This window comes from Cannabis sativa, chromosome X (assembly GCF_029168945.1).
Source record: "Cannabis sativa cultivar Pink pepper isolate KNU-18-1 chromosome X, ASM2916894v1, whole genome shotgun sequence".
Lineage (NCBI taxonomy): Eukaryota > Viridiplantae > Streptophyta > Magnoliopsida > Rosales > Cannabaceae > Cannabis > Cannabis sativa.
The window spans coordinates 7,846,477-7,860,549 of record NC_083610.1 but is presented as its reverse complement, the minus strand read 5'-3'; the positions used below and the strand labels follow the sequence as shown (position 1 = coordinate 7,860,549).

General features: G+C 34.6%; 1 protein-coding gene across 1 annotated transcript; it reads right to left on the bottom strand.

Moving 5' to 3' along the window:
• Positions 1–9,321: 9,321 nt before the first annotated feature.
• LOC115703182 (allene oxide synthase 3) lies at positions 9,322–11,246 on the bottom strand. Its single transcript, XM_030630703.2, has one exon. The coding sequence runs from the start codon at positions 10,941–10,943 to the stop codon at positions 9,495–9,497; it is 1,449 nt and encodes a 482-aa protein (XP_030486563.2). The 5' UTR covers positions 10,944–11,246; the 3' UTR covers positions 9,322–9,494.
• Positions 11,247–14,073: the final 2,827 nt, after the last annotated feature.

Below are 14,073 nucleotides of genomic sequence, written 5' to 3'. Positions count from 1 at the left end.
TAGTGAGCAAATCAGCAACTTGATCACGGCTGGGAACATATCTAACAGAGAGCCGTTTATCCATTATCCGATCCCTTACAAAGTGCAAATCGATTTCTATATGTTTCGACCGAGCATGAAAGACAGGATTGGCGGCTAAGGCAAAGGCACTTTGGTTATCGACCCATATAACTGGACACTGAGACAAGTTCACTTGTAGTTCAGTGAGGAGAGACACTATCCACTTTAATTCAGCTGCATTATTAGCCAAAGAGCGAAACTCGCTCTCAGTGCTGAAGCGTGCAACAACGTTCTGTTTCTTAGCAGACCATGAGATCAAATTGTTGCCCAAATAAACAACATAGCCGCCTGTTGAACGCCGATCATCGATGCAGCTGGCCCAGTCAGCATCAGAGTAACTATGAAGAGTCATTGAGGCTGCTGGTGTGAGTAATAGGCCATGAGAAATGGTTCCTTTGAGGTAGCGAAGTAGCCGCTTGCATGCTTCCCAGTGAGGTACAGTCGGGGCCTTAAGAAATTGGCTTAGTTTATTGATAACAAAAGCCACATCAGGTCTCGTGAGAGAGAGATATTGCAGGGCCCCTATGCAACTTCTGTAGAGAGTTGGATCTTCAAATAATTCACCATCATTTAGGGAAAGCTTTGTAGTGTTACTGATCGGGTTGGAGCAAACTTTAGCACCTTCCATATGCAACTTCACCAACATATCTGTAATGTATTTAGTTTGGGACAGAAACATACCAGTTGAATCCCTGAAAATTTCGACTCCCAAAAAGTAGTGTACATCCCTAAGATCTTTAAGAGAGAACTTGTGATTCAAATCAGTAACCAACTTGGAAATCAATGAGGGATTGGGACCAGTTATGAGTATGTCGTCAACATACACAAGAAGGATAACAAGAGAAGTACCCGAGCCATGAACAAAAAGAGATGTGTCAGACTTTGATGCAATGAAACCCCACTGTAGTAGACTGGTTCTTAGTTTGTCATTCCAAGCCCTTGGAGCTTGTTTCAAGCCATAAAGGGATTTGTGAAGAAGACAAACATGGTTAGGTTAAGATGGATCTATGGACCCTGGTGGTTGACTCATGAACACGGTTTCAGTTAGTTCTCCATTTAAAAATGCATTACTAACATCTAACTGTGTTACTTTCCAATTGAATGTGACAGCAAGAGACAGCACGGTTCGAACTGTGACAGGCCTAACCACTGGAGAGAATGTCTCCTCATAGTCAATACCAGGTTCTTGTAAATACCCTTTTGCAACCAATCTCGATTTGTACCTATCCAAAGATCCATCAGCATTGAGTTTTATCTTGTGCACCCATTTGTTGCCTATGATGTGCATCTCAGGTTGTTTAGGAACAAGGGTCCAGGTGCCTGCTTTTTTCAATGCAAAGATTTCAGTTTCCATGGAATTGAGCCATTTAGGATCTTGTAAAGCTGCTTGTAGTGTCCTGGGTTCAGATGGTAGAAGGGATTCGGGCAAAGGGTGTTTAGTAGCTAGATAGGCTTTTGGTTTTGTTATTCCATTTCTGGATCTTGTTATCATAGGATGGGATCTATTTGGGTGAGAAGTTTGTGTGTGGGGAGAGACACCAGTATCAGATAGGTGATCGGAAGATATGGTGGTGTTGGATTGATCATTGTTGGGTAAATTACTGGTATTAAGAGCAGCAGCAGCAGGCTGTGATGGAAATGTATGTTGTGTTTCTGGTATAGGATGTAAGGGCTGAACTGATGTAGCAGTAGGAAGAGACAAAATTAGTAAAAGATGAATTAGTGCATGGTGAAGTGACAAAGGTAGCAGTAGGAAGAGACAAAATTGGATCTGTAGGGGTTACCTGATTCGTAGTATTGCTGGAAGGAATGCCAGGATACAGATCTTCATTGAAGATTACATTGCGGGCAATAAACATTCGACCAGCTGAGTTCTCACACAAATAGCCTTTGTGAACAGGAGAATACCCCAGAAATAGACATTGCTCAGACCTGTAATCAAGTTTATGCGAGTGATAAGGCCTCAAGTGAGGCCAGCAGGCACACCCAAATGGTTTTAAAATTGTGTAATCAGGTTTAGCAGAGAACAAGCACTCGTATGGACTGATATTGCCAATAACAGGACTTGGCAATCGATTGATGGTATAGGTGGCACATTGAAAAGCATGCCACCAGTACCTAAGATCCAACTTAGCTTGTGCAAGCATAGTAAGCCCTGTCTCAGTTATGTGGCGATGCTTCCTTTCAGCTCTACCATTTTGTTGGTGAGTGTGAGGGCATGGATGAAAGAATAAAATCCCTTGATCAGCTATGAATCGTGCAAATGGTTTGTACTCACCACCACCATCAGCATGAACACTTTTGATAGGCAACCCGAATTGCAACTCAACCATGATTTTAAACTGAATAAATTTCTCAAAAGCTTGAGATTTCATGGTAAGTGGATAAATCCACGTGAATCTACTAAAATCATCTAGGAAATGAATGTAATACCGAAAACCATCTTTAGATGGTTCATGGGAAGGACCCCTAAGATCGGTGTGAATGAGTTGTAATGGTTTGGAAGCACGGGTGGGTGATAATGAAAAGGGTAACCTATGACTCTTGCCTTGTTGACAGGCATTACAAAAATGTAATTGTTTCAATGTCCCACTGTGTGGAATTGATGGTAATAGTTTTTGTAATGTAGACATAGCAGGATGTCCTAATTTACAATGCCAAAGATTGACATCAGAAGGTTTAGAAACATGACAGACAGAATGCTCATAAGGGGAAGAAACTGAACTTTTATTGATTGACTAGTTATTACAAGAATTGTGAGTAAAAACACATTGTTCAGTACAAGAATGATCGATATTACAAGTACAATCAGAGGTATTTAAAGCAGCAGTAGCAAGATGACACTGCAGAGTGGTTCTTGAGTGACTTGAGGGATCACCAAGCAAGTATAGACCGTCCCTAGCCTTCCCTTTGAGCAGCACAGACCCTGTTGTCTTGTCCTTGACAAAGCAACAATTTTTGTGAAATTCAACAAAAATGTCATTATCTTCAATTAGTTTTGACACACTAACAAGGTTCTTAGTAATAGATGGGACTGTGATAACAGATTGCATATGTAGGGGACAAGATTTAGAGACAGAAGGAATTGAAATAGACCCAACATGAGAAATTAATAATTTCTTACCATCACCAATAGCAAGAGTTTCATTTCCAGAGAAAGACTTTGAATCATCAAGATTTGTGGGATCAAAAGTGACATGTGTGGTGGCTCCAGAGTCAACATACCATGAGTTATCTTCACCAAAGTCTTGAATCATAGTTGTTGCATAGGCCTGGGGATCATAGTCACAGTCAAGTTCAGTTAGAAAAGCACGATTGACATTGTTACCTGGTTTGGGAGTAGACCGGTTCTTATCGAATCTATAATGGCAAATGGCAGCCGTGTGGCCAGTCTTCATGCACACTTGGCACACCACTTTCTGGTTGGAAAACCTGTAGACACCTCTGCCACGTCCATTTGAGAAAGGCAATTGATTATTGGTTTGGGAAAAGGATCGAACACCTGCAGATCGACCCTGACCAATAACCATATTTGCCTGCATCTTGACAGAAAGATCACTCATGGTTACATGATGTTCTATACGACTTTCATGAGAAAGAAGTAAGGCCTGAACTTCCTCCATTGTTAAGTTGTCACTGCGGGAGGTGATGCCAGAAACGACAGAGTCAAACTCAGGACCTAACCCGTTGAGGACTTGCAAAATAACATCTTGATCATCAACTGGAGAACCAGCAATTGCAAGGGAGTCAGCTATGGCACAGACTTTGTCGACGAATTCAGAAACTGAGAGACTGCCTTTGTAAACATGAGAGAACTGTCCCTTGAGTTGGAGTTTCCTGGCTTTTGATTGAGAAGTGAACTTCTGTTCCAGAGCACGCCATACCGAGAAAGAGGAGTCGTAATTTGCAACGGAAGCTAAAACACTTTCAGACATCGAGGATCGTAGCCAGGAGAGGAGGAGTTGGTCCTTGCGCCGCCATTGAAGATATTCTGGGTTTGAATTGCCATTAAGAAGTGTTTTCGGAGGAGGCACTCCGGTGAACAAGATCTCATCGAGATCATGCCCAATCACCGTTGGAACAACCTGGGACTTCCAAGAAAGGAAGTTGACACGATCCAGTTTGACCGTGAGAGACGAGGACAGAGAATTTGAGAAGGGATTCCAAGATCCAGCAACAGGGGTAGATACCGGGGGAGCTTGAGTGGCAGGTGCCATGGCAGGGGCCTGAGGATCGGAGACTGACGAAGACATAGTCTAGGTTCAAGACTTCTGATACCATGTAGAGAAAGGAAGCATAGAAGCAGAGAGAGATTGAAAAGAAAAGCTCACACTATTAATTGGTATGAATACAAGTATTTATACAGAGAAAACCAGAAAACAGAGCAAGAGCTCATAACAGAATTGTAACTACCTAAAGACCAACAAACACTCTTAACTAACCAATGCTAACAGAAAAATAACAGGAGTTAGTTAACAGTGTTAACAGAGATTATTGGAATTTCAAGTATCTACAGTAAATTCCATGCTTTTTTGCACATTTTCTGGCCATTGTTTTTATTTATCATTTGAATTTTTTAGTGTATCAAACTGTTTTAAGATACAGGGTAAGAAAGTGGTAGAGGAATATAGTTGTAGTCGAAAGATGGGTGTGGAGAATTACCATGTAATTAAGCTTGTAGGCGAAGAATCATTTGGGAAGGTATACAAGGGAAGGTGCAAGTATACCGGCTAGGTACCTATGACATCCTTTTCAAATTTTATCTACATTTACACTATTCTGTCAATGTTGTCTTTTTGCAATGACAAGCTTTTGTTATTATTTTTGGTTCATAGACTGTTGCAATGAAGTTTATAATGAAGCATGGGAAAAGTGACAAGGATATTCACAATCTAAGACATGTGATTTGAGGTTTTTTTCCCCTAATTTGATTTCATGATTGCTTCTATTTTTACATGAATATTTTACATGGAGATTGCTTCTATTTTTCTAGGAGAAGAAAGAGGTGACACCTGTAGAATATATTGGCATGTACATGTGCCAACACATTTAAACAGAAAATTTAAAGTTCTACACCATTATTTGACTACCTATCCTGTAATCCAGCATATGTTAAACTATGATGAAAAGGCATAGAGAAAAAAAAAATAGTCAAGCTTCCATGAGGGTTGCTGCACTATGATCTAGCACAATGTTGATATATATATGATCTAGCACAATGTTGATTAAAACCCAACCATTAAAAGTATCTTTATTTTTCTTTTCTTACATGTTAACTTGACCTATTAATAATTTAGAAATGAAATTTTAATATTTTTTTTATTTTACTCAAATTTAAATTGTGTATGCTTTATTTTTCGAACATTGATTTTTGGTTTATTTTTGAATTAACTTAATAACAAATTACAGTTAAATTATCAAAATTTCTTAAAAATTTATATATTGCATTCCCTATTTACTTTTAATTATTGATAACATTATTTACATTAATTGAATATACATATTAATAATCTCAAACAATAATTAATAATATTTTTCTTAAATTATTTATTATATCATTTTAAATAAAGTAAGAGACACCTACCATAAAATTTAGTATACGTTTGTGCGAGGCACGTAGCATTCTGTTAGTATATCTATTCTATATAAAGTGTGACTATATAACCGAATTCTTGGTTTATGAGAAATTATTGGGTAACTTTTTTTAAAAAATAAAAAATTATTCAAAAATAATAGTTTTCAAAATTAAGCATAGTTTTATTAACTTTAGTCACAAAGTTTTATCGTATAATGAAAATGTACATCGTATAAGATACTTTTGCAAGCCGAAGATGATAATTAATAAATTATTAATATTGGCAATTTAATTACTTGAAATAAATAAGTGTCCTAAGATATTTATACTTGGTCGTTCTATTTTATGGCATATTAAGATTTTTTTTATTCTTTATTTATTTATTTTTGGTTAAATATTTGAAAAATATTAAGTATGAATTTTAAATAAATAAAATAATTGTACTTGCTTTTTATAAATTGATTTTTTTAATTAAATTAATTATTTACATCATATATTATCATCTTAAATGAAAAATAATAACTTTTTGCAGAAACACTGCAATTTTTCTTCATACATTATTTTTAGAGTTATACGCAGGTTCATACATTGCACTTTTCTTCATTTCATTGAAAAAATAAAAAAATAAACAAAGAACAAGAAAGTCAAGGTTTTGTTTAGAAGAAATGAGATAATGAAGGTTCTGAACTTTTTATAATCCTTAAGGTATAATTTTTTTTGCTTTATTTTTCTATATCTCTTTTTTAAAATTGAATAATGATTTCTGTATATAATATATTAGACATAAACACCTATTTGTCTTTTCACCTCGCAAAACTCTTCAAAGAACGATGAGTATTCCTGTATATAATAATACTGACTACTCTAACTTCATCAATCTATAGTTCTAAATTATTCGAGCACTAAATTATTCCAAAACAAGTTGATTGTATCATGAATTTTAATTACTTTTGTCATTCTATAAAAAGTTAAAAGTTACCAAATTAGTTATCAAGTAGTTCAAATAATAATTCAAAATTAGTTACCAAATTTCTAAAATGAAAAATTCATTGAAACTTAAATAAAACTAATATTTACGTGATTCAACACTACCATATTCAATTTATCAACGAAAAAATGGACAACTCAATTATATGCAGACTCGACTAAAATGAAAAGTGTAAAATATAAAAATTACACTATTATCTCTGTCGAAGCAAAGGAAGATTAAAATTTACCTATGAGTATCATTATTTTTCTTATCTATAATTTTTAGACTGATGTTATCTTCAATTATCAACAATTTAGAGATTGATTTTTAATTTTCTTTTTTATCTTACACACAACAATTAGATTGTGTTTCCTTAAGTATTTGAACATCAATTTTTAGTTTATTTTTGGATTAACTTAAGAACATATTTAAATTATCAAGCTTTCTTAAACACTAATATATTGCATCTCGTACTTTTTTTTAATTGTTAAAATTATAAATTATATTATTTAGATATACATAATAATAATCTCACCTAATAACTAATAATATTTTTTGTAATATCCCAGAAAATAAATAATATTTAAATAGACATATTTTATTAAATATGTAATTACTTGGGAAACGAAGTAGGATTATGATCTTACTTAGGTAAATTGTTGAGAAATTATTTAATGAAATACGTTATTTTCGGGCCCGACAATTGTGAGAATTTAGCGATGTGGTTAGTAATGTCACGACATTAATGAAAGAATTATTTTGAGAATATCTCAGATTAAGTTAGAATTTTATTAGAATGTCGGGTTGGGGAATTAGTGAAATTACCAAAATGCCCCTAGGGTTTTTTTTTAAAAAAATTAAATTAAGGAAAAGAGGTAGATTAGTAAATTTAAGGTGTTTTGACTTTTCTTTTTATTTTAGTTGCCTATTATTTTTTTAAAATAAAAAAAAAAAAGAAAACCCTATTTAAAGAGTTTCCTTCCAAGGCAAGAAAAACCATTTCAAAAACAACATCAAGCTTCTCTTCTTCTTCTCCTTCTGCCGAACCCTAGGAGCAGCTGGGAACCAAGTGAAACTCATCCTATTTCATCCACTCTTAAGCTAATCTAAGCCCTAGAAGCTAGCTAAGTGAAGGTATGATTTTCGACTCTTCTCTTGATTGGTTTTCTTGAGTTTAGTTTAGGTTTGGTGAAGGTTTTCAATGAATTCTGAGCTGGGGTATAAACTGAGTGTAAGGTGGGTTCTTAGGGTTGAAATTGAACTTGTTTGGATGAAATTTGAGTGAAGTTAGGGGCTGTTTAATTGAATTGGTATTGAAAGTGATGTTTAGTGCAAATTTTCATGTGAGATTGTGATTTTGAGTTAAATAGTGAATTGTGATTAAATGATGTGTTGGATATGTTGTACTTGGTATATTGAACTGTTCTGGAAATGCAATTTAGGTCTGTAATGGTTTTGGTTCGAGCTGGGGAAGAAAACCCAGAATTTTTCTGGTCTGACAGCAACCGGTCGACCGGTTGGTTCTGGTGTACCAGAACCGGTCGACCGGTTACAGCAGGGGAAAAATTTCTCGGGTTTTCTCCGAACCCTGTTTTGACTCGGGGTTGAACCTAGTACCTGCCTTTGAATGTTTTTAAGTTATTTGAGTTATTTTAAAGTTGGTTTAGGCTAAGTCTAATCGGTTTTAAATTAGGGTTTTAATCCAGAAAACATCAAGTTAAGGTGTTCATTTGAGTTTTAATTGTCGTGACATAGGACTAGGATCGCCTAGCTTGTTTTCCACTCAGGTCAGCCCGTATTCTTGACTTCTGAACGAAGGTAAGAAAAGTTGTAAGCACCGTATGTGGTTAAAGATTAATGGTTGAATGGAAGTGGCCTTGATTATTATCAAGATTTTGATTTAATATTTATTAAGCCTAGGTTATGACCTAGGGTTGGAAACGGTTATTACCGTTACGAGTAATTACTCTTGAAACCGCGGTTAGGTTTCTTACTTATCGTTTGCTTTATCGGGCAACGATAGTGACATATTCAGCTCGTATGTGACGAGGGGTAAAAGGGGTACTTTATTAAGTACCAGGAATGTGTAATGTTTAAAGGAATGCTTATTATATTGTATAGTGAGTAAACATGATGGCATGAGATTAAATTGATAATCATTTTCTTTCAGTTATTGTTATGGTCACTTTTCTTGCTGAGTCTCTGTGACTCACGAGTGCTTTATTGTGCAGGTAAAGGGAAGACAAAAGTTGAGCAACCATGAGTTTGTGGTCGCAACAGCAATGTACATACCAGCCGCAGTGGCACGGTCCAGTAAACAGGATGCTCTATTTTGATTGTATTTTGGAAATATAAAGTTTATGTTGTAAAATACTTTGAAACCAGTTTGTAAATATTTTGAAATACAGGGGGACCCCGTAGTCTATATCACTTATCTTTTGTTAAACAGTTTTAAAAGTTGAATTATAATTATTAAAATTTAATTACCCACACTTTTCAGTATAATTACATATTATATAAATCAGAGTATTTGTATTAAATTGCACACACGTGGCGTCCCTGTTGGACAGGGCGTTATATTTTTTCTTTAATTTTTAATTATATCACTTTTAAATAAAATAAAAAATACTTAACACGAAGCACGTAACTTTTTACTAGTATAAATATTAGATATATAAATTCTCTCACTTGATAACGTGAAAAACATTTTGCCACATTTATTAAATAAACATTTTATTGAAACGGTAAATAGATAATAGCTTATTCAAGAACTAACATAAAATTGGCCTTGGCACTGGTGACACATCATTCAAAAGAAACAAACTTAAAAATAAAAATAGTGCATTCGTGGTGATGAAAGAACTAAGCATTCACAACAAAAGGGCCATGTCAAACTGTCATTGTGGCCTTTGTGAAAGACAAGAATTTCACAGATGTACCTAACGACAACTTGGAAGCCTCAATCGTAAACGTATCGTATCGTAGGAAGAGTTCCACCAAAAGTACCCTAGACAGCAACACCACAAGATCTTTTCCAGGACACTGCTTGTCATCGACCGTTGGATTCTGAGTCTCGCGCCCATTTGACCAATAAACGTACTGCAATAGCTTCTCTCCCTCTTCTCCAACAAATCTATCACTCACAAATTCCTCGGGGTTAGTAAAAATCCTGGGATCTTTTGTGGCAAACGGCTGATATCCGAAGATCATCTCTCCTTTCTTTATCTCAAATGCCACGTCATGACTATTGACCACCATATCCTCCTTCGCCTTACCATATTGGAATGGAACAGGAGGCTCAATTCTCAATGCCTCGTAGATCACAGACTTAGTCAAACTCATCTTATTCAAAGCCGCTATGGTAACCCCGCCTTCTTCTTTAATAACGGTCCTGATCTCATCAGCCAGCTGCCGATGCAAACTCTCTCCTCCTGATGCGACCCATTTGATCAAACCTGGAAACAAAGCTTTCATGCCACCGTAAGCGTTGAAACCAGCTACGAAAACCAAGTTGTGACAAGCTTCATCCCTTTTGATCTTGAAACGATGCTCCGCTTCGTCGAGGATTACACCTGCGGACGAGTAAAAGGCGTTGTAAAGCTTGTCGTATCCGGATTTAACGAGAAACGAAGGTAAAGGAAACATGTGCAGAAGCATATCTTCGAACACGTTAAGAAACTTGGAAAGCCCTAGCGATATCAGCGGATGGAGTTGAAAAAAGATCCACTTGTCGAAATCAGTGTTTGCTTTGGGCCCAAGCCCATGTTCCGTCGGCTTACCGTCGCAAAAGAGACGAAAAACGAAGTTAAAGGACATGTCATCGCTTAAGGCATTGAAGTTGGCAGTCTTGTTATCTCTTATGTTGTCCTCAATGTTAGTAAAAAGCTCGGACAAGCAAGCACGGAAGAGAGGAATGAAAGTGTCGTGTTTGGAGGCCAGAACAGAGAGTATGAAGCCTTTAATGGCTGCGTGTTTGGGCTCCGAAGGATCAAGATAGGCGCACACGCGGTGGCCGCCCGTAAAGGAGGTGGAGGGCATGAACGTGCCGTCGAGGACGTTACGTTTCTCAACTTTCGAGTTGTCTAGTAGGACAGAAAAGCTGACTCCGTCAAGGACGGCAACCACCCTGGGATCGGAGGAGATAAATGGACCAGGCGGCATGTTGGTACGGAAGACGGTTGAGCCGTATTTCTTGATCCGGCTGAGGAAGAACTTGTCCTGACCTTGGTAATAGAAGTAGTCGTGGCGGTCTTTTAGAGCACCGAAGAACGGAAGGCCATAGCTTCCTGGGATGGGCTTCAGTGGGCGGGAATTCTGGTCTGAGCTTTGTGAAGGCATGTTTATATCTCAAAACTAGTGCTACGATAATTATAATATATTAGGGTTTGGTATCATTATTTAGGATAAGAAAATGCACTGGCGTATACGATACTTGGGGAGACAATCCAATTTGTGGCAAGAGCTTCTATAATAGTACTTATATAACAAAGAGATGCAGTTACAGATGATGTGTAGTTTTATTCAAGTATAGACCACAGGGAGGGACCAACCTGCATATATGGCCAATGTTGGTAGATACAAACTGCTCAGTTATTTGATCTTGCTTTACACGAGGAATTTGTGGATTGATAAAAATAAATGGCCCCATAAAGGACAATTATACGGTACATTTTAAACACCACATGGTATCCACAGTTCCACACCAATTATGCACCATACCACATTGACGTTTAATTTGTGATCATGTCCAGCTTCCAGAAATTATCCCTATGTTATATTATTTGATAATTAAAGATTAAAATGTAATAAATATATTATTATGTGAATTAGGTGTATGATAAATAAATATATAATTTATTGTTTTAACTAACATTTTGTATTTTAAGCGTTATATTTTGGAGATGAGTTACAATTGACTTGTAATCACATATTTAATCTAATAAAAGGGTTGTTATACAATTTAATTTAAAAATTTAAAATTAGATATAATTGTTATAAAATAGATTAATACTTATTTATGTGGTGAGAGAAATAAAATGTGTGTGCTAAAATTCTAAGTGTGATTACCTATACACTATAAAAAATGAATTTTTGTGCTCATTTGGAAAAATTAGTTTTCTATCAACGAGCACTTGCTAGAAAATACAAGACTTGATAATTCTAAAAATTATTTTCTAGAGAGTTTGTTCGAAAATATTCTCATTACAAGAGGGAATAAGAGGATTACAAACAAAACACTCAAAATACAAATAAAAGTATTATATCAAGATTACAAGAAAGCTAGAGAAGAATAACACACAAGAAGCTTGACCAAGGCTCAAGGATCTTTGTCCTAAAAGTCATTTCTTCCCTCATATGAACACTTAAGGAAACTCTAGAAACGCTCTTAAAGGATTTATCAAGCCTTATATGCTCAATCTAGTGTCTAAAGATGAGCATAAAAGTTCTAACCACAACAAATTATTTTAACTACATCTCTCACAAGTGAACAATATATACATATATATGGTCTCTATTTATAGAGTTTTCACTCCCATATATATGAACATGAATGACCATCATAAAGTTCTTGGATGTTACCAATTATAAATTGGACGTTTATGGTATTAATTGAGTGATTTAGAGGAGTTTTGGGCTGTTAGAAAGACTCTCAAACTTTCAAAAACATTTGTATGTTGAAAAAAATGCAACTAGTTACTAGTTATATTTTTTCAACTTTGGTCAATTCTTCTTCAAAATGTTTCAAATCACTCACTTGATTTTAAACCATTTATACACCTTATAAATGAATAAATCAAGTCTCCAACAACTATATTTTAAATAGCTATCATTCATTCACATTCATAAACAATTAGTAACATATTTTACTAATTTAAAAGTAAAAAAAAGGTAAGAGTAACATATTCAAGTGATCATCAAATTAAAAGATTCGCAACTCCTATTTTGAGATCATTGTACACACATTTTGTAACTCCATAATGTATGTTACAATTGAAAAAATTAATAACTTGTCACACTTAATTATTTAATCTAAACATTATAGTATATAAAATAATATAACATTCTCCCACTAATTTAAATAATATCTCATTTGCAGCAAATAAGTTTGTAACACAATATTTTATTAAATCAATCAAAAATTATATTATAAAGTAATATAATATTCTCCCACTTGATTAAATAACTCCGCTCTAATAGAAACCATTGTATTGGTGCATAATGTAAATTGTCTTTTGACATGAATTTTACCTTAATGTAATTATTACAAAGTTTGTCAAAATTTTAATTGCCATAGCATTGAACTACTATTTCTTGATAACAAACCGGTGATAACACACACACCTTTGTTATGTTCAGTAAAGAACCTTATGGATTACTTTTGCACCGTTAATGGCCATGTGCACAAATCCAATTTATAGACTTTCTAGAGAATAACTCTTAATTCTCATAAGAGGCAGCATCACTCCTAGTCCATATAGGTGAAGTTTTAGTGTCTCACAATTCTTTACCACTTTCTTAAACTTAAGTGAGTTTTCTTAAGCTTAAGCTCCATAAAAAAAACCTTTTAGTTTTAACCCTCTAATTATCACTACATGTACTCATCTATAGATTGGACAATTGAGTACCATAATCACTTTATTGACTTGTTATTACCTATTGAACATAAAACTTAATTTTTACTAGTGTTAAGATTAGGTTACAATCAATGAGTAAAACACTAAGAGAGTTTAGGTGCCATCTCTCGAAATTCATGCTTTAATCTTATATGAAGATTAAGCGATTTGCTAACCTCACACTCTTATTAATTCCAAGCGAATCTTGCTACCTAAATATAGTATCCACCTTTAGGTTAACCACTATTCCCCTTAAGTACTTAAGCTTTAAAAATTCAATCATAAAAGATTAATTTTCACACAATTCAAATTCTCAATAATTTTGATACCGAGAATATCAAAATTAAACACTAACTTAGACACTAAACATGTCTAAATTACACACTTATAACTTTAGACACAAATTACATGTCAGAGTTACACTTTATTTAAGGCACCAAGCATGTCTTATATATCTACACATATTAAGATTTAGACACCAAACATGTCTAAACTTCTCATATTGGAGTATGCAAACATTTCATTGACAAGATAATATGTGTATCTTGATTTAAAAATATATAAGACCACTTTATTTCTATAACTATTTTAAATTTAATTTCTTTCTTGAATTTTTTACCACTAAATATGTCAAAATTTTACATATGCACATAGCAAAATATTAATTTAGAATATTAAATTCAAAATTACATATATATAATCAATAATTTCTCAACAAATTTAATTAAAGTCAAATCTCACCCCCACATTTTACAATTAAGTGAAAATACCATATCACTTTAGAATAAAATCTCTTTATTTTGTTTTGTTCTCTACACATTATCTTTCAAGATAATGTGTACTAAAAATTATCA